The sequence below is a fragment of the Hakea prostrata genome, chromosome 6, assembly GCF_041222555.1.
Source record: "Hakea prostrata isolate BN-2017 chromosome 6, UWA_Hpros_2, whole genome shotgun sequence".
NCBI classification, from domain to species: Eukaryota; Viridiplantae; Streptophyta; class Magnoliopsida; order Proteales; family Proteaceae; genus Hakea; species Hakea prostrata.
Genome location: NC_142605.1, coordinates 15,755,257 through 15,780,652, shown reverse-complemented (window position 1 = coordinate 15,780,652; position 25,396 = coordinate 15,755,257). Strand labels below are relative to the sequence as shown.

Sequence of the window (25,396 nt, the reverse complement as noted above, 5' to 3'; positions counted from 1 at the left end):
AACTAACAAAGCTTGAGAGCTCTTAATCCTTCCTCATCCATGCGGATTAGTATATGTAACAAAGACTAATACTTGTTTCATGCTAAATGTTCCCCATTTCATCCATGGGGTTAGAAGCTGCAAACTGGGAGGTTAAGCTGACACAAGTTAATCAATAGATTCAGATCAGACAATTGCAAGGACACTCTCTACTTGGTGGAGTGAGTTTCAATACCTCAAATTCTAGCTTATTCAAACCCGCTATCCTCTCCAAATTTCAAAATTCCCAAAATCTAGTCATGCCATTAATGTGATCATCACTTTCTCATCTACGCATACCTCACACCTTGTCATCAAATCACTGAAGAAAAAACCCTTTCCTTGACTATAACCTGCCAGACACAAGCAAGTATAGATACTCTTGTGCAGGATGTTATTTTCATGAAAACAAAAGCTCTCTTGTCCTAAATGGTCCTACATCGATAGTTTCAGTAAATCAATCCAACCAACTACCCTCAACTTGTAACATTTTCTTTGAAGTTTTTTCATGAGAAATTGAAGCAATTTCCTCTCACAATTTTGAGACATTAAAAAGGGAATTTACAAACTTGCAACTAACCTTGTTTTAAACCTCAAGAGAACCTTGAAAGCTATGCTGCTTCCAGAACCTCTAACCATTGATCAATAAACTTGACCATGTGTCTTCCCGAGCAGAAATGTAGACTGCTGAAATAACATGTAGTGTAACACCAAAACAAAATCCTAGAAATGAACCAGTCGCTGGTGGTGTCTTAATTTCGGGGTAGAAATCTGAATAGAAATATACCCAAACCTCCAATCACCAGAGTTGAGATGAGAGGTACAGCAACAAATTCAATATCGACCAACCCGCTTTTCCTAACTGTTTTCCCTTGACGACTGCATTCTCCCAAGTTCTCATGAAGAAAACTTTTGAGATTATCCAATTGATGCATAATTTGGCGCTGTCCTCGTGAAATAATCAAGATCTGCTTAACATAGAGAATCACCAAATCAGAGGAACTTTTGAGAAGAAGCATGAAAGTATAATCAATGGAAAAAATAATAATAACCTCAGAAAAATGACTTTTAAAACTCTTCCCAACATGAATTTTTAAAATCACATTACTTATCTACCAATTGACACTAAGAAGGGGAGGACTGAGGAAATTGTGGAACACGAAGGAAGGGGGTGGAGAGGAAACAAAGAGAACATGGAACAAGGAGGGTAGCCAGAAACAGCAGCACTACAACCCCAAGGGCCACCATCACTGCCACAACTGCAGTACCATCACAGGTGCATGAAGAAGGATGGAGCAGTTGCAGCCACAGCTCTCACAGACAACCACTGAAAGAAGGACCCTGCCTGTTTCTTCTAAACAATTGAGGTTGTTTCCATCATCTGGCATTAAAAATAACAGGATGCTGCAACTGTGGCTTCTATTTAGTCTCTTTTTCTTTATGTTGAGTAAAAATTGATTATTTTATATTCTGCTAGTAGAGAACAAAAGCTCCTTCCATTTAGCCTATACTTCTTCTAAATTTGAGCCAAGGTTAATGTTTCTCTAATTGTGGAAGAGTTTTCTTTTCAGAAGAACGTTCCCTGAGGCATCAACAGGGCCGGAATTTTTTACTTTTACCTGGGGTTCATCGTACGCCCCCACCTTCTGTCCGGACACTTTTTACACAGAATTCCTTTACCCTTTTTATTTTTACACATTAACCATATTATAATTTCGTTAAAGGGAAAGAATTCATGATTTCCACAGGTGTCCCTTCTAAATAAAGTAACCACAGCAGGTTTAATGTTTTGCACAAAACTCTCCATATAGAACAACTTGACTGCCTAGACACCAAGGCAACAAAATACTGGCCACCACCCAGGGTTATATTGTTGCCATGACAAGTATGTTCAGAAAAGAATCACCTAGGGGTTGCTTAGGTTCCCATCCATGATTTGGTTCCCCTAGGCACTAAGGTAGCCATAGCACAAGCACATATGTGACATTATTAAGTCATAATTTGTTTCGGCCATGACACATCTTACTACTAAATTTCGTAAGCCCCCTTCATAGGATAATAGACTCATCTCTCATATGGATGTCAACAAAAGGGAAATGGAAAAGGAAAATATAAAATAAAAAAATAAAACAAAATAAAAGAGAGAGAGGGAGAGAGAGAGAGAGAGAGAATTTCCATGGTACCTCTTCCATTAGTGGAGACTCTTTAGCAAGCTGGGAAGAAGATGAGGAGTTGGGTAATAGGGATCCAGTCAAGGAACCATTCCCTAGCCCAGAGACAAAGAGTGAAGTAGGTCCAGAGCCATTGCAGGCTTCTGCTTGCAGAGACAAGTTTTGCTGGCTAGCAGAAACATTCCCTTTAGAAAACTTAGAATTTAGTTCTTCAATCCGAGATGTGAATTCATCCATCCTCTCATTCAGAGTGGAAATTTGTTCTGAGAGCTGAGTCACAATTCCCTAAAACAATCCAAAGGAAAGCTGATGAGCAGAAACCAAGAGCTTTTTGTAGTGTGATCAGTCTACCAATCAGAGATATATGAATTACTTTTCTTCAGAATTCAAGAATGCACCTGATTAGCAAGCATTGCAGAGGAGTCCTGGTTTCCTCCATTAAAGTTTCTGCTGTTGAAAGCAAGTCTCGTCAACTTTGATAAATTCTTTTCCCTTTGTGTTGAGTATGACTGTGACATACCACTGCCCAAAATACATAATGGGGTACAACACTGATTTAAATTTTTCACAAAGCAAGATTCAAGTACAAATTTATGAAAAGATGATGTATGTACCCAAGAAATCCTTCAAATAGAGAAATAAATATCAGTGGCTGGAATTTCCAGGAGAAACGGGTAACTCAGGGCTTCTGGATTGACTAGTAATTTGACCATCATCAGTTGCAAGAAAATCAATCAAAAGTTCCAAACTTTGCAGATGGAATTGTGAATTGTCAAATTGACCAATCATATGCATATGAACAACATGGGAAACTCCGCCACACCCAATATAGCTTCATGAAGTGGATACCTACCTTTGATGAAGCATTGGTACTAATGTAGGGGATCATAAAGTGAGTACCTTTTCAGATGTTTGTTTCTCAAGGCAACCCTATCTGCAGAGGCTCGAGAGAGTGCTTCTTTGGGGCTCGAAGCCAGATCATCATCTATGCTGAGCTTTGTCTTCAAGTCATCAGGTAATGCCTGCAGAATCATATGTGAGGAGAAAAAACTGAAGGCAAGGAAAAAATAGCGGTCCAACAATGCCTCAAAAATGTCATACCATAACTTCATCTACAAGCTTTTCCAATTGAATCTGTTCTATGTAAGTTCGAGGGACATATGAACCTTCCAACCCCAGTTTCTCTGCAATTTCTCTCACATATAAACGGTCTCTTCCTTGCACCTTGTCATCAAAATCAGTATATCCTGAGTAAAAATTTTTAACATCCAACAGTTGCAAATCTTAGAACTATGCAACACCCAATCATGGAGAACCCACAAGAAGGGGAATAAACAAAGCTGTCAATAAATCCCGATTACCAGATTCAATTGATCTCTATTAGGATATCCATGGTCAAGGCAGGAATAGTTTACAAAAACGATGTATCATCTGAAGACATTGTTATAAAATTCTACAAGAAGCAATAGCCACACTTGCAAATGCACATGTGTACCACGCATATCCTGCATAAACTTATTGCCACTTGAGTCACTTAACTACAAATTGGATGGACATTTCCTCTACATCACTAGGCGTATCACCTCCAACCTTCCAAGGAACATAATGCGTAGTTGATCTAGCAACCCAAGGCATTGGAAGGGCCTGGATGCAAGGTGAAACTAGCAAGGTGATCTAGGCCTGACATTTATGAACCCATCCATTCGCAATGAATGGGACGACGGCTCTGACATGCTTGTAGCGTCAAGGACATGCAGAAAGGAAAAATTTGTTACTCCTTTTCAGAGGAACAGTATGTTCTCAGTGGCAACAGACTTTAACTGGAGAACCAAATTACCTTTAGAGCTCTATCCTTCCTTTTAAGAACACTTCTTTTTGTAACCACAACTGTAATCATCTTGATTGCTAAAATTAACACTTCTTTTGTAGCCACCAACAGTTGTCTTCATGCTTTTTAATTAAGACATGGCCAGTATCTCCCTTTCCTCTGGCTATATACTACAGCCACCAAAACTTTCCATTGTGCTTCCACTTTGTAACCATGACTAATTCTACCATTCACCGCCTTCCACAATTTTATAACTGTCAGGAAGGATCCTAAAATCCTACTTTTAGGGAAAACAAAATATCAGAAAGTGTATTCTAATACTCTACCAGTGTAGACAATTCAATATCCTCTTATTAGGCAATCAAAAATGTGGAAGCATATGAAAAAGGGAGAGAATAGATCTCCTTTTGAATGTATAATGGGAGGGACATGGTTCTCCTGATAATACTGTGGTTAAAAGCTGGACAACCAACATAGGAACACTGTTCATCAATGAAAGTGTCTTTCTAGGTTAACTAAGCTACAAAACTTTGTAGTTATATTTGATGCAAGAATGTAAATCAACAATCTAGTGTATGAAAGAAACAAAAAATATGTCAGACTATTAAAACCAGGAATGGGATGAAGGAATATGTATAGTTTTCATCAGGGTAAGTCAGATTCATAATTAGCATCTAAAAACAATGCCATACCTGAACATAGCGACGATTCAGTTGTTCTAGCCAATCAATTTTCACACAAATCCTATCATCATAGAATACATGGCTGCTTCTTTTCAGGATGGCTGCTATTGTGTACCCCAAGGCCATCAGCCCACCAAGAAGGCGAACACTAACTTCAAAGGATATTCTTGGAGATATAATGAATGGAATATCTGTTACCCATTCCTGAGTCCAAAAAGTAAAGATGATGCGTTATCTTTCTCCCTCAACCATTTTTAGTTAACACGATGCTGTATTTCCACAAATAAAAAACTGGTTCTATTAGGCAAACTTGAGTATGCAACATGTAGGCATTCTACATATAAACAAAGCTCCTACAACATTTATCAAGACTAGCAACAAGTGTGCAACAAAGTGAAAAATGAAAAAAGGGAAAGGAAATCCTACTCGGAATTTTCATTAGTTTCCTCTCTTCCGCCTCTTAAATTTGTACTCCCCTTTTCACAACGTTTTGTCAGTGGAAGAAAAACAAAGTGAATGGACCACAGAGCACTATCATACAAAGAAAAGGGTATGTATCCATAGTTGTCAAAGCAACCAGCCAACCAATGCAATGGTGGGGCATCCTAGCCATGCAGCATAATTATGTGCATATGATAGCTCATAGCTCTATAAAATTATGTTTATTTGTGAAATAAACAGAATGTTTTCAATATGATCACAATATTTGACCCAAAAATTCAATACAAAATAACACCAACTTAGGCATATCCCTACTAAGTGGGGTTGGCTACAAAGATCCTTTCAAAAGCAATTAGGGGAAACAGAGAACAAAAAAGGGAATAACAGCACAAGAATAAAGAATAAATGAAATATGAGAAGTAAAAAATGGAAAATTAAATGAGAAATATAGGCACAAATTAAAAAAAATAATTGGGAAAATTCATTGAAAAACACTAAATACCCCCAACCCACCCTTTTTTTGAACAAGACAGTTGTTCTACTTTGATTTATTAGTATTTTATTTTTTTAATACCAAGGAAATGGCTGTAAAAGACTAATATATAAGGCTTCCTAAGTCTTCCAGGACATTTTAAGATTGAGACGATGACAGATATTACAAGAATTGATTTGGGAAAAAATAATATTAAATTGCTAGGGCACTTGGGTGATTCCCAGGACAGCTTGTATCACTCAAATGCCTTAGATTGCTAGAATTTCAACCAGTATGAAATCAAGAGTTGAAGATTGAAGCCTTTGGAGAAAATTAGGTTGGAATCAAGCATCAGGCTCCATAGCATCAGGTTTTCGCTAGTACTCATATATTCTGTCCCCAAGCTTTAAAATATTCATACCTGGTATCATACTGAAAGAGTAATATCAAGAGATGTATTTGGGAGATATACAATACATCAAAGATACAAATAATAAAAATGGTCAAGAGAAGTATGAAAAGGCTTAGCTTCTATACAAAATGTAGTTTAGATTATATAGAGAATATGGTTTTGAAGCATAAACATTAAAAGTACTATTTAAATGTATCATGTACACAAAAGGAAAACTACAAAGAGGTCTCCGGTTATGGCCAAGGGAAATTTGGTTGGTACTGCGCATATGTTTTCTAGTACTAATGATGTTGTTTCAATAGTATCTGCAAGAGGAAATACCACCTTCTGGCATTAGAGACTTGGATATTTGAGAGGAACAAGGATAAAGAAATTGCACTCAAGGAACTTGCTACCTTATCTTAAGGCAGTTCATTTTAAGTTCTATGAAGATTGCTTGTATGGGAAAAAAAAAAGGGTAACCTTTCATAGAAGAGGAAGACAAAGAAAATCAGAAATTGGAGCTTATTCACTTAGACATATGAAGACCAGCTCAGGAAAAATCCTTTGGTGGAAAGTCTTATTTTGTTTCATTTATTGATGGTGCTACTAGATAAACATAGGTTCTTGCAACTAGGAAAAAAAATCTGAAATTTTTTATATTTTTAAGAAATGAAATGCTCCTGAAGAATCTGAGACAGGTAATAAGGTGAAATACCTCAAGACTAATGGGGAAATAGAGATGACAACTTTATTGTGCTTCGAATGGAATTAGAAGAATAGAAACACCAGTTACACCACCGAAGACACCTCAAGAAAATAGGGTGGCAGAAATGATGAACAGAACAATCCTAGAGCGTGCAAGGAGCATGAGGACTCACGCTTGGTTACCACTTCAGTTCTGGGAAGCAGCAGTTGATACTGTAGTTTTCTTAATTAATCGAAGTTCATCAAGTGTACTTGATGGAGGGATTCCAAAGAGGCCTGGATGGGGAAGGAGGTAAATTATTCTTTTCTCAAAACTTTTGGTTGTATTGCCTATACTCGTGTTGATAAAGATAATGGGAAGAAATTGTTCAAAAATTTGTTCTCGATGGAGGGATTCCAAAAGAGGCCTGGATAGGGAAGGAGGTAAATTATTCTTTTCTCAAAAATTTTGGTTGTATTGCCTATACTTGTGTTGATAAAGATAATAGGAAGAAATTCGTTGCAAAATTTGTTAAGTGTGCATTCATTGGATATGGTAGAGATCAATTTGGTTGTCTACTATGGGATTATAAGAACAATAAAATCATTAGAAGCATGGATTTTTTAATGAGAACTGCATGTATAAGGATAGGCAGCAACAAAAGAAGAAGGATGAAACCAAGTTTTTTAAAAGTTGAAGAAGTTGTAGGTGGGATAACACCTAGTGCAATGAAGAAAAAGGCAACCTAACAAGCAAGTCCTTTCGCCCCCCCCCCCTCTCTTCTCTTTATTCGAGTAAGCTGAGAATGACAATAAAATACGCCTACAACAACGCTTTTAGGCGCTTCACTATAGATTGGCGGGCCAAAAGGCCCCTTTGTGTTGTAGTAGGGCTGTTGCTTCTTTTGGTTGAAGTGCATTAGCAACTGGTCAAAGACAACTAATAATAAAAAAAGAAAAGGGTAAAAAGAATTTCAAATAAACTATTGAAGGTATTAGCGTGATTGATCAGACAAGTACCAAGGGCTTCCAGTAGCCTCCTTTCATTTCCGAATTTTCTTGCGACAAGTCCTTGCATTAGTATGAGTTTGTTGACCGTGAAAGGGCGATCCATCTTGATTTCAAATTCCATGATAACGAGTAGAAAATTTGGATGATAGTATAGACGGAGAATCTGGAGAAAATGAAATTTTGGTAACTAGTCTTAAAGCACTATTGATGGCAATAGTGGTGGTCTTCAAAGCAAGAACCAGTAACTCCTGCTCTAAGAAGACTTGTGAGAACAATCAGACGCCCAAACAAATATTCCTATCTTTAAACTATGCTTTATATGCTGATGTCAGTGAGCCAAAATGCTTTTATGAGGCTATGTAAGATAAATTCAAAGTGAAGTGGGAGCAAGCCATGAAAGATGAGATGAACTCACTAAAGCAAAACAAACCTGGATTTGGTAAAGCTACCAACTGGGAAAAAGGCTCTGTACAACAAATGCATTTACAAAATGAAGAATAAAGTTGGAGGGACAAAAAGGTACAACCCCAAACTTGTAGTGAAGGGGCCTGCATAGAAGAAAGATAGATATTGATTTTCAGGAAATTTTGTCCCATGTTTTTTTAACTTGACTTCAATTCGTATTTTGTTGAGCATAGTACTATAGAAGATCTACATCTTGAGCAATTAGATGTTAAAAAAGCATTCCTCCATGGTGATTTGGATGAGGAGATCTAGATGCATCAATATAAAGATCTTAAAGTGAAGGGCAAAGAAAAATTGGTGTTCAAATTGAAAAGAAGCTTGTATGATCTCAAACAAGCTCCAAGGCAGTGATAGTTGAAATTTGATAAATTCATGTGGGAAACAGAGTTTGTTACATGTCAATCTGACCACTGTGTTTGTTTTCAAAAATCCAAAAATGGAGACTTCTAAATGCTGACATTGTATGTAAATGATATGCTTGTTACAGGATCAAGCATGGAAATAATTAATGATCTCAATAAGTGTCTATCCAAAACCTTTGATATGAAGGACTTAGGAGACTTGCCATGCAAATAAGAAGGAACCTAAAGGAAAAACGGTGTGGCTTTCTCAAGGTCTCAAAAAGGTTCAACATAGACAAAACAAAACCCGATTTCTACTCCATTAGCAACTCACTTCAAGCTTTCAGAGGATCAATGTCCTTCTACAGAGGAGGAAAAGGCGTTTAAGGCAAAGGTGCCATATTGCTCAACAGTTGGGAGTTTGATGTATGCGATGGTGAGTACAAAACCGGACATAGCACATGCAGTGGGAGTTTTCAGCAGATTTGCGCAAAACCCAAGCAAAGAACATTGAAGAGCTGTCCAATGGCTCTTGATTCCTTACAGGTACTTGCTGTTACCATCTATGTTTTGAAGGTTCTAATACTGATGTGCAAGGTTATGTTGATTCAGATCACTCACGAGATAGAGATAGTGGAAGAAGCACCATTGTCTGTTTTTATCTGAGTGAAAATATACTCAATTGGGTGTCAAACCTATAGAAGGTGGTTGTACTTCCAACCACAAAGGTAGAATACGTAGCAATTATCTGAGGCAAGTAAAGAGATGATTTGACTTCAGAGGTTAATGGAAGAGCTGACACGAAGACAAGAGGAGCAAATTATAGAATGACAGCCAAAGTGCAATTCATATTGCAAAGAATTCAGCATTTTATTCAAGGACAAACATATTCGTTAAGATACCACTCGATACAATCAGCTCTGGAGGATGGTCTGTTGAAATTTGATAAAATTGAGGGTAGCAAAAAACCTGCAAACTTGTTAACAAAGGTGGTCAATAGGGAGAAGTTGAGCTTTTGCTCAACATTGATCAATCTCCATTGATGGTCAGTTTGATTACCTAAGCAGGGTTGATCTTTGAGGTGTAATAAGTTGAAAATTGTCTTCAAGTGGAAGATTGTCGTGGTGAAGACTAATTTTCATCACATGTGAAATGTGTTGAGTATGGTTTGTGACAAGGATAAACCAAATGAACTCAAATTTGAATTGTTCGCCAAAGACGGAAGGCGTTGAGGTGGCTCGACAAATTAAAGTATAATTTTTTAAGATAGAATTTGGAAAGTCTACTCTTGTCAAGGTTGAATACACATGTGATAAAATGAACTTGGACTCGTTGAGGGTCTGAACACAATAGGCAAGGTTCTATATTGACTTGAGATTCCATGAATAGATGGTGCACAACAAGGAAGTAGTCATAATGGGTCTTGGAAATTTTGGAATTCTTGTATTAATTTTGAGCATTCCTTTTGGGTACAAGGGTATTTCTATCTTTGTCCATTTTTCTTGTAACTATTTACAGTCTCTTAATACGTGGGTTCAGAGGTGTAGAGAGTGGGTAGAGAAAAATTGACTAGGCTGTAATTATCTTTATTTTCTTATGCATAGTCAAACACCATATCTGCTTGGCCGTGGACATAGCCTTCGGGTGAACCACGTAAATTCTTTGTCTTGAGTACTTGGGTATTTTGTTCTGTTTTTCTCAACACTTGGATGTCCTTATACCATTCCTTTTAGGCATTATATTGGTACCTTAAAGATACAATAGGTATAGGATAGTATCAGCAGAAATGGAAGGATACTTAAAACCCTTGCTTGTATGATGTTTGCAGCTCAAACCTCAAACCTAAGTCATGAAAGACCTAAAGGGGAAAAAAGCAACTAACGGAATACACAATTGCCTGAATCAGTACAAAAGTATTCTCTCTTGCACATTTTCTCTTTTCTTTACTACCATTCATCAAAGCTGCTTTTTCCACCACATCCCCCTCATGGATTGCCACTAGATCCCCCAGACAAAACTACAGGATTCATACATATGTACTGTGTAATCTCCTTTCTGACTAATATAAACCAACACAAAATTTTAATTAGCTATTCTAAAGAACTAAAGAAGGATGAGAATCCAAGTGTGCAAACTTAAACTTTGGTCTGACAAAAGGGAGGTCATAATTGACAAACCTCAAACATTAGATTGTACTTGCCATCCCTGTTCCGCATTCTCAGATATGATTGGCATGCTTCTGGATCTTCACCCGGTGGCAGAAGAAACATATCATAGGTCTCCTCCATGGTTTCTGTATGTTCTTGGGAAACAACAGTCTTGATTTGATCCAGACTTGGAGTCCTTGGTGACTACAATAATAGAAAGCACTCAGTGATCAGTGAAGAAACTAAAAGAACCAATCAGTAAAGCGACTTTCACTTGTGAGATGCATAATAGGTGAGAATAAAAATTAATGGGATGAACCTTTAGAATATAACTAGGGTTCTGGAATCCTGAGAATGGGTTGAACTTGTTGATGATCTTTATATGTGCTGTTTGGAGATCTGGCTCAATAAAAGCCTTATACATTGGATATACCTGCATAGAATATTTTGTTTGAGTGGTAACAAATAAAAGCTTTAGATGCTTGATCATGAAGGACCTTGGTAAACTCAAAGAAAGAAAAAAGTTCCAACATTTTCCAAAGGAAAAAAATATCTAACATGGGGTTAGTAATAGAACCGTTTCAGAGATTTGCTGGATTATTTCCTCTGGCTCTTGGCCAGCACGTTGTATATCTCGTAAGACTCGTTTAACTAGGTCAAAATGCACTCCACCAGTGACAGATACTCGAAGATCTAAAGCAGGTCGTAGTCTTTCACTTAAAGCATAGATTCCTTCAATAATCACAACACGTGAGCTCGGTACTTCAACAGTCCTGCAGGGATTTGAGCAAACATATATAATTAAAAGTAGGGCACGACAATTTAATTGAAACCAATATTTTAAATGAAAAGACTAACGAAGAACCTGGAAGGACTAGTCATAAAATATAAGTCCACTGAAAGGACTTATCAGCCAAATAAAAGTATGAGTCACGAAGATCATAAGATCTACTACAGGAGGAATTCTATGTCAAAGAGAAGAAAATTGATGCAGTTATATGAATTAAGCATGCATAATTATAGACACACTCATGGGTGGTCACTAAGAAAGAAAGACCAAAGTCAAAGTAAAGAAATAGAAGACCATATCCAAGAAAGCATTTATAAGTTAAATCAGAATTTAAATGGGAAACATACTATGAGAAACAATAATAATGCCCAATTAGGGATCAAAAACTAAAATTGGGTTTCAGTAGAGTAATTATCTTAGGTTATATGGGAATGAAACAGTATTAAAGGATCTCTTGATAAGATATCAAGCTGAAGCAAAATCTGAAACCAGATCAAAAGATTCCAGCAAAATGAGTAGGAATAGAACTTTATCAAACATAATCAAGATTGGGTGCTGTAATTCTAGGAATGTCTAGAATGAAATCCAGTATCAATTATGAAGCTTAACCTAGAAACCAGATGAAATTGATGAGAAACAGAAAATTCCAGTAACTAGATATGAATATGAAATGGATGGAAAACTGAAAACTACAACCTAAATCAATGACCAATAGGCTAAAAGAACAGAAAAATAGAAGAAAGATACGGACAAAGCATCCACTTGGAATAAGTCTAACATCCCATGACCTCACCTTTAAATCACACCAACGAGCCATTGTTCCTTACAACTGAAGATTCTGAATCGCACAGAATGACGAAACAAAGAAAGCAAGGACAACTTTTAAATAACAATAAGATCATCGGGAGGCTATTTCCTCTCTTCACCTGGAAAGGTATCTCAAGTGCACAAGTCATACAACTTTAAGAATTTCTAGTTTCCAAATAAGCAAGGAAGGTAAAAGGATTAATGGAGTCCCTTAAAGTTATTCTGGCCAAACTGAAGGCTAAGATTTCTATGCATCACAGAGAGAGAGAGAACGGCAGGGAGATCAGTAATCAAAAATGGAAGTAAATCTCAGGCTCTAATGCAATCTATATCAGAATCGTCAGACTACAATTATCTGATAAACAGCATTGTTCATACTTATTTTTTATTTGAAAGAAAAAAGAGGGATCTAAAAGAATCTCATCATATCTTGAGAACCATACATGAGGAACTATTAAGAAGCTCAGAGAGAAGCTTGAATGGAAGAATTCTCTGGAAGCTTTTCAGGAAGTTTCCATCAACCCAAAGAGAGAGAGAGAGAGAGAGAGAAGGCAAGTTTTTTCGGCTAATCTGATACAACTCAGAAGAACAGAGGAATTACAGAAGATGAATTAGAAAAGAAAGTAGAGGAAATTGAGGAATTTGGAGAAGTTCTTCTTTCATATCCTCTACATTGCCTTAGCTATTCCATTTATGTGAAAAAACAAGATCAATTGGAGTCGGTTACTTCAGATCTGATCTAACAACGTGGAGCTTTTTAGCGGGAATAATCTTTCAGGAAGGCGGGAGGTTGTATCGTGCGTTTGGTTCGACGTGGCCTGCCAGTTGGGCTATTTTGGACAGCTGGAGGTGTGGGATGTGTATCATTACCTTCCCCATGTATGACAACATTGTCCTCAAGGTTGAAAACTGGGAATTGTTGCTGAAAGTCGGTGTGAAGAACCCATGTTGAATCTTCTAGAGGCAGCCCCTCCCATTGAACCAACACTTGTGTGTGGGAAACCCCTTGTAGTAACACCTATCTAGTCTAAAGAATATCTGCGGGCAGATGTTCTTGTGGTGGAAGATGGGGTGTGGTGGCAAAGGGGAGAGGATTCCCAACGTAGGGTTTGAGAATTGAAATATGAAAAATAGGGTGCACATACAAACCTTCAGGAAGGGCAAGTCTGTAAGCGACCTTGCCGATGCGTTTTATCACCTTATAGGGGCCAAAGTAGCGTCATCTGAGCTTGACATAAGGCGTTTAGCAACAGAGGACTGGCGATAGGGGCGCAGGCAAACAAAAACCTGGAATTCCATGTCTCTGTGGTGCTTATCTGCTTGGAACTTCATGCGAGCCTGTGTGGGAACTAGATTAGACTACACAACAGTAATGATCTCGTCCTTGGTTTGGAGTGTGGTAGCCACAAAAGCGTTAGTGGTAGATTGGGGAAGATAACGGCTCAAGACTAGCGGTGGTCTGCCATACAAGGCCTGGTATGGCAATGTGTTGATGGCGGTGTGATGTGCGGTATTACACCACAGTTCTACCCACCCCAAGTATCGAGTCCATCCTTGAGGCACATTAGCAACGAAGCTTCGGAGATACATTTCGAGGGTCCGATTTAGAACTTCGGTTAGCCTGTCGGTCTGTGGGGGATAGGCCGTGCTATATGCCAAGGTGGTGCCCTGTAGTTGATGGAGTTGATGGAGCTCCTTCCAGAAATGGATGAGGAATAGGGGATCCCTGTCACTTACGATGGAGTGTGGGATGCCATGGTGTCTCACGACGTCAGAGAAGAATGCATCGGCAACTTGAAGACTGGTAAAACTAGTCAGCAGTGAGCTAAAATGCCCATATTTGGTGAGGCGGCCAATCACCACCATTACAATTGTTTTACCTTGAGAAGCAGGGAGTCCTGTAATGAAATCCAGAGAGATTTCTTCCCATACCTGTGTGGGAATGGGCAATGGTTGAAGTAAGCCTGCTGGAGATTGAGGGGGAATCTTAACCTATTGACAAATCTGGCAAGCAGGGACGCAACAGCGACGTCTTTGGCCACGCCTTTCCACCATACTTTAGCAGTGAGCCTCTCAAGGGTGCACATATAAACAGGGTGGCCTCCTGCGAGTGAATCATGACATTCTCACAAAAATTCGATGCATAATGAGGAAGAAGATGGGAGCAAGATGCGTCCTTTGTAAAGGACTCCATTGTGATCTTCATACTATTGATATGCTTCATCCCCAATGTGAATTTTGTTGTATATAATTTGCAATTCAGAAGAAGCGGTTGTTTTGTGACACAACTGATCCAATAAAATTGGTGATGGTGTGGTGATGGCAAGAGTATGAAGTGAAGGCATACAGGACAGTGCATCTGATTATCCTTTCCTGGCTTATATTGTATTTCAAATTCAAACCCCATCAATTTGCTTAGCCAAAACTGTTGCTCTGGTGTTTAAATAATTTGATCTGTCAACTCGCGAAGGCTACGGTGATCAATGCAGATGATGAATTTATTGCCCAGCAGGAATTGTCTCCATTTGGAGATGGCCTGAGTAATGGCGAACATCTCGCGTACATAAGCCAAAGCTGCCTGTAATCGAGGTGATAACTTGCTGCTGTGGTAGGAGATGAGATGCCCCTATTGAGATAGAATTGCACCAATTCCCTCCCCTGAAGCATCAATTTCTACGATAAAGGGCTCTGTAAAATCCGGAAGAGCCAGCAAGGGGGCGTGAACAAGCCATTGTTGTAATGTATGAAAAGCCTGTTCTGCAACTGAGTTCCATTCAAATTCCCCTTTTCGTAACAGGTGAGTGAGTGGTGTTGCAATCTGTGCATATCCTTTGATGAAGCAGCGGTAATATTCAGTGAGGCCAAGGAAACCTCGTACGCCCCTTACATTATGTGGAATGGGCCAGTCTAGTACAGCTGAAACTTTAGCTTGATCAACAAATAAGCCTTCACCAGAGACGACATGTCCCAGGTAATCCACCTCTTTTCTTCCAAAAGAACACTTGCTCAGTTTAGCATACAATTTATGTTGTTGAAGTGTATCTAACACGGTTTCAAGATGGTGCAAGTGTTCCAGCCAAGTTTTGCTGTAGATGAGGAGATCATCAAAGAAAAGTTTTGTTGTAGATGAGGAGATCATCAAAGAAAGATTAAGACAAATCTTCGAAGGTGTTGTCGGAAAATTAGATTCATTGCCGCTTGAAAAGTTGAGGGAGCATTCGTTAATCCGAAGGGCATTACAAGGAATTCATAATGTCCTTCGTGTGTCCGAAATGTTGTTTTCTCCACACCTTTAGGTCCCACCCTGATTTGATGATATCCCGCCCGGAGATCGATCTTTGAGAAAAAAGGAAAACTGTGGAGTTTGTCGAACAATTCATCGGTAGTGGAAATTGGAAACCTGTCTCAGATTGTAATAGCTTTAAGTCAGCAATAATCTCCACATAATCTCCAGGTTCCATCTCTCTTCTTGACAAGGAGCACTAGCGATAAAAAAGGGCTGATGCTCGGCCGTATTACACCGCTGCTCATCATGGCGGTGACCTGCCGTTCGATCTCTGTTTTCTGAAAATGAGGGTAATGGTAGGGCTTGATGTTTACGGGTTGGGCGTCCTTGTGCAAGTGTATTATGTGATCATGGGCTCTTTGTGGTGGAAGCCCAGTGGGGTTGTTGCAGTGGGAGCAGGGCAGTGGTTGAAGAAAGAGAAGGAAGAACAGAAAATAGTAGTGGGTCCCACTTCTTAATTTAAGAAAAATAATTATTGAAGAGGGTTAAATGGTAAAATGAATTTCAAAGTCTTAACACTTAGAAATCAGGACTGATTAATATTTGGCTCTTTTGGTACTTTCCTGGTGAGATCAAGTAAAGGGGTAAAATCAAGGTGGTGTGATAATTTCTCATAAATCAACTTGAAGCATCAAACTCAGAAATAGGAGGAGACTGTTTAATAGCTGGAATCCATAGACTGTGATCAGCTTCCAAAATCTAGTTGAAAATCTATTTTAGATAGGGTTCTTCCATGCTGCAAATTTTGGCCACAATCCAGTGGTTAGAGATAGAATAACATAAAATCCTTCAGATCCAAATAAAAACAGGGTTCTAGGAGATTCCTTGTATATCCAGATCAATCAGATTCTTATATCACTATAAAATCCTGGTTGAAGGGTCCTTTCAGCTGCTTTGTAATACTCCAAAGTATTGAAAGAATGTTACAGATGGAGCTCCAGATACATCAGATCTTGATTTGACAAAAAGGATTCTACAACAGGACTGTCACTGGATTGTTGTCGGTAGCATGTGCAAAAATCTTACAGCCAATGCGCCACTGATGTATGTCAGCGTTGATTATAGTAGAGGAATGACTCACCCAATCTCAGATTAAACCCATTGTATTTTGGAAAAGAAAAAAAAAAATCAACAGCAACTTAAACGGGAAATAGGGCAAGTACAATGAAGATATAACTTGATTTCTGTCCTATGACCGGAACCAGAGTTTCTCAATCTCCATGCTTCCCACAGTACACTGATTCCCGCAACAGCCTCATGAAGACAATAACTTGCAGGTCCTAAGTCGCTGGCAAGCCCCTCGCAAACAGTTGTTTTAATGAAATGCAACAACACACTCCTAACCTGAATGGAACAGACCCAAACACAACCCAAATAGAAAACTGAACTCAAAAAAGAAACATCCCATATAAAGTGAGGTTGTAAATAAGCAACTTAAAATAACACTTAGCATTAAGCCCATCTAACCCTCTAAACTGGACTGGACTAAGCCCACGAACTGGACTAGAATTAAGTCTCTTCAAGAGTAAGGCCCTGTGATGAACCGTGGCCAATAAAGGCCTCATTCTTCTTCTTGCAGGAAAAAGTGAGGTTATCCCTGCCTACAGCAGATACAAAATCCAAAACTATGACCAAAAATAAAAACCAGCACTGAGAATTTCAAATGTTGAATAGCAATACCCAATCAGTCTATCAACATATAATCGAAGATCAGTTAACAACTATAGGAATGTCTACAATGAAATCCTATTGCCAATTATAAAGCTTTTACTTACAAATTCAGATCAGGGCTGCAACAGAGTTGTGTTATACCAGGCTTTTAAAATCCTGACCTGCAAGGCCAGGCTGAGTCAAAAACTCAACCCTGACCCTGACCACAACATAATAAATCCATGATTCAGATATTGTTGCCCTACATTACCAGAAACTTTCTACAAAGTGGCCAGGCTTGGCTGCCATGTCAAACACTCAACCCTGACCCAACCCTAACCCTAATCCAGGGCCAGAATCTTCAACCCTGAAATTGCTGTCAGGTACAGAATTTTGAGACCAGACCCTGTTCTGGCTCAAGGTGGACCAGAATCAATAATAGATAGGCTAGAAGAATGGAAGAATATGAAAGAAAAGGAAATGGAATAAGCATCCCACCTGTAACTAGACTAGAATTTCATCAGCCAACCTCATAACACCACACTAGTTGCATCTCACAACTGAAATTTCAAAATCCCACAGTGAAAATAAAGGGCAAAGCCAGCTTCTTCTTTTTTTTTTTTTTTTGGGTCCAACAAGCCAGCTTTCAAATAACAGAAAAATCATGGGGAGGCTCCTTGGCCCTATGTATTCGTGGAACAATGTATATTGTTTCAGATTAGACATAAGATAGTGTATATAGCTGATAAGATAGAACTTCTTTGCAGATAATTAAGTAAAATAATAACAAAACAAGCAGCAATAGACTGCTAAGCCACAAGTAATAAGAGACATTGTACTGTGACTAATGCTTTATTAGAAGAGACATTGTACTGGGACTAATGCTTTATTAAATATAAAACACTCCAAATGAAACTGGAACTAATTCTATTCCAGATCATGCAATTAATGAAATAAATGGATAAAACTACTAAATAATCACCCACAATTGGGTGAAATGATAAGTTAACTAAAACCACGATGTTGAGTTACTGAGCCAGGTTCTTCCCACTCCCTAGGTACTTTTGGGAGTACCTTCCTTGATGTTGATCTGCATGACATACTTAAGCTTGTGTAGTAGTCAAGGAACTTCAAGGGGAAAAAATCAATAGAAAGCAGAAGAATCTGAGAAAATACTCATAGTCCTAGCATTGATTGACAACTTTAAGAATGAATTATGTAGTTTAGTTTGAATATTATTTGGGTAATCAAATAATGAGAAATCAAACCTGTATCCTGTGCGGCTGCTAGACTTGAAATCATATATTGGCACCTGAACAGCCTTCCCTTCTCTTAGACCATGAATGTTCTCAAGCAATGTATCATAGTCAGTCAGGCGAGGATCTGTTACATTTTGAAACAAAGGGAAAAAAGTTAAAGAGTTTTAGAGCAGATGCCCCCATATTTCTTTACTAATCCAACTTAATTTATTGAAGTTTCCAAGTAATACCAATATCTAAAAGCAATCAAGTAGTACAATTTATATTTAAATTTTCCATATTCGAGTTTCTTAAATTCAGCATCAAATGAAGGTACCTAAACAATGTTACTTTCTATAGCACTGTCAATGTATGATCTTTTAGATGGTGGTCTGGCAGATATATGAGAACTCATAAAAACCTTAAAGATTTTAAACCCAAAATTCCAATTTCAAATCAACACATCTGCACGGCCAGAAGAAGGATATCCACATGCAATCAGTTTTGTCTAAGTTCTAACAAATCACTTACACTGAAATAAAAGAAAGTCCCATCGATTTGCTGCAACCAGAAAGGAATGACTGATAATATGGTAGACATAGTGCCTCAGAGCACAAATAATTAGGGGTAGTCAACATAGAGGAAGGAAAGCAAAATATACACTATTGTCATAATCTAAGCAATATCCAATCGTTTGGCACTTGGCAAGAAATCCTGCTCTATCCTTCAACCCTGGAATAATGATAGTCCTATAAGAGAATCAGTAACGCAGTGTGACTTGAGATGGAACTCCGAGCGCATGGTTTTCTTTCAGCCCATATTCTGGATTTAAAGAATCCAACCAGCCTATCTTGGCTCAATTCAGGCCATAAATGATCATATTTGGGGAATTTTATTGCTATTGTCATAGCTGATTTAAAGAGAGAATATTTCCCAGAATATCAGTTAATGATCAGCTGATTTGTATAAGAGAACATATAGTGAGGGCTCACCACCATCCAGCTTGTGATCACGAGTGAAGATATTTGGTGAAGAAGTACCCTTGTTTCCTGTTCATGCTACAGTAACATCAACAGTGAAACTAGAATAACATTCTCAAGATTTGGAGATCCACAAGACCAACTTGCCAGGAAGAAACCCTTTGATCCATTGTGATAAGTCATATGATGTTGCTGGTAGTATGTACCGCTGGTGGGTTGGTTAGGAAAAGATGTCGTCCACAAAAATTGATTCACATCCCTTTGAGTAGGACTCAAACTTAATTTCCAAAATTCGTGACATTTCAACTGAAATTTCCAACATTTTGGCCACAATTCTGAAATGTCTAGATTTCGAACCAAAAGACTGAATTTTCAACTAAAATTCATCTGAATTCCAGTCAACCAGTCAACTTCATTTGCAGGTATGTTTTATTTCGGTGACCCTGAAACCATGATCCTTATAGCCTCCAACTTATCCTCTTACTGTAGTACAACAGACCAAGGTCTGACATTTTGGTTTTCAACTTGTTTTGACCATGGTCGAAATAAGTTCAGGTTTCAACCGAAACTATGCAAGTTTCAACTGGGCATTTTGTTTGCCAATTTGCTGATATTTAACCCAAAAAATCAAGCAAATCTAATTAAGCACCTTTAAACATAGTAGAAGCTTTAGACTGTTTTTACAGTTAAACAAAATAAAAACCCAAATATCATACACTAGGTTGTCATTGTATGCTGTACCCTAAATGCTTTAGCCTGCTTATATAGAAAAATAAGAATCCAAACTATCATACCCTAGGTTGGTATTGTATGCTGCACCCAGCTGTAAACTTTTTTTCAGATGTAGCCAATTTTAAGTATTACAAAATACCAAAAACAACTAAAATATGCCTTAAGAATGCCCCCACAAATTTACGTTAAAAGCCACACAATGTCAAAGTGTTAAAAATACGGTATAAGTGTACCAATGTTAAAAGTGTACAACCAGAATTAAAACACCCACTATGAAACAATTCCAGCTCTTGCGCAAGTACCAAATAAATTTCTCTGGAGGCTCAATATATTTGCAGATAAAAGGTATACCTCTAATTTTAAATCTTGCAACAAATCATTTCTATATGGGCATTGTAATAGTCCCCCAGCACTTTGTTCTACCAAGAAATGAGTCGATCAAAATTGACCTATTTCAATCAAAAAAATGCTTTGCAAATGTTTCCAAACTGATAGAGAAACCAAGTCGCTATTCTGCAAACCTAGTGAATCAAACTACATTTTTGACAGTTGTTGAAACCAAATTTTGAACCATGCAATAGGCATAGCTGATGACATTTAACAGTCCCTTGTTTATCCAGGAAAACACATGTTGATGACAAACACAGAGCAGTTAGTCAGCTTAAGCATTCTGTATCTAAAGAGAAACCATTCTAAACTGAAGTTCATCCAGGCAGTGAAGATTTTTGAATTCAAGGTTAAAATTGTATAGGGTACCTAGTCAAAAATAACTGCCTCTATTTGCATCAAGATACTCATCAAACCCACCGAATCAGATCCAGTGTGAAGATGTTCATTTACCCCATTTCTTTCACGTGGGCCAAGTTTGGTTTTCAAGAGAATGTGATGAACAAGTTAAAAACAAAATTGTAATAGTAAAGAGAAGTGAAGAGATCTGGAAGAAAATGACAATTTGCCAACAAGGATATGGAGGCAATAAGATTGCATAAGAACAAGTGGGCCCACCACTTTTAGGTCTATTACACTATCTCACCAACATAATTCAAACTTTCAGATACTTACGAGATGCAATGTCGAAACGAAAATTTGATATATTTCGAAAATTACAGAAATATCTTTTAGAAATTTCAGTCATTTCATTTTAGAAATTTTGATGTATAAAAAAAATAAAAACCTTCACCATTGTGTCAAATTTATCACTTTGGTATTTCACTCATTTTTAGCAATTTACACACTGAAACTGACCAAGTAAACTCAGAAAAAATAAATGTTTTGCCATCAAAATTTTGGTAGCTCAAAAATCCAATCTAAACCGAATTGGCCTTCACAGCAAAATTCAATATTATGATAACAAAACCACACCATTTTGGTTGGATTCATCAATCCTATTTGTTTTTAGAATAAGAAAGTGTGTAAAGATCTATCCCCAAGGCCACAATGTTCTTAAATGACTAGACGGAAAGGAAGTCCACAAAAGCATCCTTGCCTAAAATCACATTTCGAACACATCACATCTCTTGGAGAATGAGAAAGCAAGTACCTAAAGACCTAAACCCAAGGCCATAATGTTGTCAAATGACTAAATGGCAAGAAAGTATGGAAAAGCATCCTCACCAAAACCCATTTTGCACGCGTCATGGCAGGAGCAGGCATCTATTGGTCTCAAAATGCCAAATTACGACACAAATTCCAAGGAGTCAGAACACAACATGAGTGTCCTCATCACATGACTTAACCTTGAATAGACAACATGAGTTTATGATTTGCTACCACTTTCCTCACATGACTTAACCTTGAACAGACAACATGAGTTTGTGTAACTCACCATCTTTGAGTTTGTCTCAAGAGAAAGAAATTAGCATTTTCTTTTTCTACCAAAGGGTGTTCCCACCTAAATAAGGGTCTAGGACCCATTACTTCTTTTTTTTCCTTTCTTTCTTTCTTTCTTTGGTAGAAGTCTAGCATCCATGCTAGAGCCCCTTTCGGGGGAAGGCCTTTGTTTGACTCAGCAATGAATAAGGTAAGGTCTGCCCAGTCTCCGGCAAGGTGTTAAATTTATGGAATGAGAAGGTGCTAGACACCTAGTAAACCACCATAAACTCCCAACTTTCTATACACCCAACAAACATATAGAATTTTAGTATGATTAACAATTAAACTTAACCATTCTTCATCCATGCTCAAGTCCTTGGAAAATCTATAAACCAAACATGTTAACCAAAAGAAGTTACATGGACTTAACTTTTGATATCTTAACTTAAAGTACCAAATCAACTCTAGCCACATATCAAGAGATCCATTTCGGTAAGACATTGGTTAAAACAAACAGCACCAAATTTCCAACATAACCACTAACAACAAAGATATTTATTAGCAAAACCAACTTCAGTCATCCAATCCTGTAAAAACTTTGCAGAAAAATATACAACTTGAAAACTCAAGCAAATCTAACTACGTGTGATTAAATTATAATATGTTTTACTCACCCAACCAAAAAAATTGCTTATACACCTTTCTCCAGGATTAAAAAAAAATTCCACAGAACCTGTAGTAAAAAACCGTAGATCCAGGAAATGTATTTCACAAAGAAGTCTACATGGTAAAATTTAGAAGAAAGTTGTCTACAATATAAGACAGCTTACAAGTAAACACTTCAGGTTCAAAAGTTATTAGAAGCAATTTATCATTTCTACAGAAAGGAAGCTAAAAAGCAGAATGACTAAAATAAAAGTAGATATTACCATCAAAGTTGCCATCTATAATTCGACTGGCATCATTGTAGTTGTCCATTGATATGACAGCAATGCTAGGCATAAAATTGAGTACCTTTTCAGTAAATACAGTTTTCCCAGCCCCAGAGGGACCAGCGACCCCTACAAATATTATCCCATCGTTCTTTTGAGCCAACAACTGGCAAGCACGGATGACTATGAAAAAACCCTTCTCGAATGACAATGGATCTGGGATTGGGGCAATCTCATACCGATCAGCGTCCTTTCGTCTTACCAACTGGACCTGATCTCTTAAGAGAACAGGTTTCCTATGAAGTGATTCTGCACCAGAATTATCTTGAGCCATTTGTATCCTGAAAAATATGTTGGGAATCACTGTGATGGGGGGAAAAACAGAAGAAAAAAAAAACATTTTAGGTTAATTATTTTAACAGTTTAGAAAAATTAAAAATCACAAGCAAACTGAGAAATCTAAATAGGATATGACCATCTTCACACTGTATGCAATAAGAACCATAATTTTCCAAAATAATCTGTAATGCGAACGTGTCACACTGATATTAATTCATATGATTATCAGCACCAACAATGTTGTAATTCGAACCCAATGCCATGCTCATGGAATTGCATAAATTGTAAAGATAAGCATTTCAAAATTGAGCATCGCATTTGTTACAAAAGTATGTGAAAATATAGCAAGAAGAAAACCTCAGGGAATTGATGGAGATCACTATAATATATGCCACTGAACATTCAACCCAGAGAAAAGAAGTGCCAATGAGGACTTTCTAATCAGTTCTGAAGGGAAAAGCTTCTACTGTTGGTAATTGGAAGTGGATTCTCGAACTCATCATTGCAGTCTTGCGGGCTTGCAGTACAAATGCTAGTTAATTGAACTCTCTATTCAATGCCAAACAATCAAATCTTTCTCGACTTTCTTTAGAAGCATGTTACTTTTCCACTAAGCAAGTCATTAAGAATTATGCATGTGATGCTTCAGAGGAAGAGCAGTCAGCAGAAAATTAAGGAAAGTAAAACACCAACTGGATCCCCCGTGCAAAAAAAATTAAAATAAAAGAACCCAGAAGTAGAAAACTACATGACAACCATTGGAGCCAGAAATACCAATTGAGAGTAAACCAAAAGATTCTTATAGATAGCTAAGAAAAAGTAACATACAAACCTAAATAACTTCAAGTCATGCAGCAACAATGCCAGTATTACTCTCTTCTTAAGAAAACGTGATGTTGCAGATGCAACTAATGAAGATTATTTTCACTCTTAGTTTAGTAATACGCTTGGAAATTAATTGGTCCACAATTTACTCTTTACAGTGAACTCTTCATTTCATTTTCATGAACAAATCATGCTGCCATTTTTGACCATGATGGCAGTCCAAAGATTCATTTAGATCAATAATGCACTACTGTTTGAGATATATGTCACCATTCCCAGCTTTATACAAGAAAGAAGTCGAGTAATGCAAGCAATCCCAGGAACCAAATTTTTTGTCAACACAAAAAGGCCATACTGCACTAGGCTTTCGGTTCAGCAGGGTCTGGGGTGGATCAAAATGTACAAACCTTAACCCTGTTTCCACAGAGGCTGTTTCCAGGCACAACATTCCCAGAACTTCCGAAGGCTAATAACATTGCAGATCACCCAGAGTATTAAGTAATTCTGCAGCGTTTAGGACTTCTGGTGGTAAGATTGGACTCAGAGGTGTTTTGTTGTCAATAAGCTACAAAGCCAGATCTCCATAGTGGAAGCTTACGTTTCACACAACAAGACACCATGTGGTCTCTTACCCATATACATTTCCAACGTTCCCATTGCTCTCCTCAGGAATGTAACCAGGTGAGTCTAAGTAAGTAACCAAGTTATAATAATAGATTCCAGTACAAAAAATGGAGGGGAAAATAAAGGGAAACAACATTGTGCATCGGAAATGAACCCAACACTTCACCCCAACCAGAAAAATCTTCTTTACTCTTTCAACTGAATACTGACTAAGAAAGAAAAATAAAAATGGCAGATCAACTTACGCAAACTAAAAAGCCATCTCTCACACCGAAACCAAAGAACATATCGTGCACAGACCCCAAAGGAATCAACAAAGAACTCATACGAACAAAAGGCAAATCAATTCATTGGCATAAAAAACTTTCAACCCGGATCTACTATCACACAAATGAGTTAAGTTTTCCCACCAAAAAAAAAAAAAAGAAAAAAGACCTTGTCAACCAAAATGTAAAATTGATGGAAGAAATAATCCAGAAAAAAAAAATGATCAGAAAAATTGAACCATGATAACGACACTAACCAATTTTGAAGAAGCGAAAAGAAGGATCGGCTAGAGCTTTTTCGTGGGATTTCTTCTCTTTCTTTGTTATAGTATTCAATATCTGAATAATGAAAAGTCTTTTGAGAATTTCTTTGTCAAGAGTTCAGACGAACAACACTCAGAAGACACAGTGGGAGCGAAGAGGAGAATCGAATCAGTGGAGAGTGGAACTAGCCAAGGAC

General features: G+C 37.7%; 1 protein-coding gene across 4 annotated transcripts; it reads right to left on the bottom strand.

Moving 5' to 3' along the window:
* Window positions 1–130: 130 nt before the first annotated feature.
* Window positions 131–25,396, bottom strand: LOC149012347 (inorganic pyrophosphatase TTM2-like). 4 transcript variants are annotated; one of them, XM_089158934.1, is made up of 12 exons: window positions 25,194–25,396; window positions 22,880–23,245; window positions 18,457–18,571; window positions 11,233–11,428; window positions 10,975–11,088; window positions 10,686–10,859; window positions 4,710–4,904; window positions 3,291–3,413; window positions 3,090–3,211; window positions 2,588–2,711; window positions 2,202–2,474; window positions 131–986 (listed from the first exon to the last, which is right to left on the bottom strand). In XM_089158934.1, exons 2-12 carry the CDS (start codon window positions 23,214–23,216, stop codon window positions 771–773), a joined length of 1,989 nt encoding a protein of 662 aa, XP_089015060.1. In that variant the 5' UTR covers window positions 23,217–23,245; window positions 25,194–25,396; the 3' UTR covers window positions 131–770. The 4 variants fall into 4 exon arrangements, with proteins under 4 accessions (XP_089015060.1, XP_089015063.1, XP_089015062.1 ...); XM_089158937.1 differs by having other exon boundaries at window positions 22,880–23,223; XM_089158936.1 differs by lacking the exon at window positions 25,194–25,396 and adding an exon at window positions 24,916–25,181.

Excerpts from the sequence above, each read along its gene's own strand:
- LOC149012347 (XM_089158934.1), bottom strand. The coding sequence starts at position 23,216 with ATGGCTCAAGATAATTCTGGTGCAGAATCACTTCATAGGAAACCTGTT. Across the intron at positions 11,429-18,456 it reads AGCAGCCGCACAGGATACAG|GACTGTTGAAGTACCGAGCT; the intron begins GTTTGATTTCTC and ends AAATCCCTGCAG. Across the intron at positions 11,089-11,232 it reads TCCAGCAAATCTCTGAAACG|GTATATCCAATGTATAAGGC; the intron begins GTTCTATTACTA and ends TATTCTATGCAG.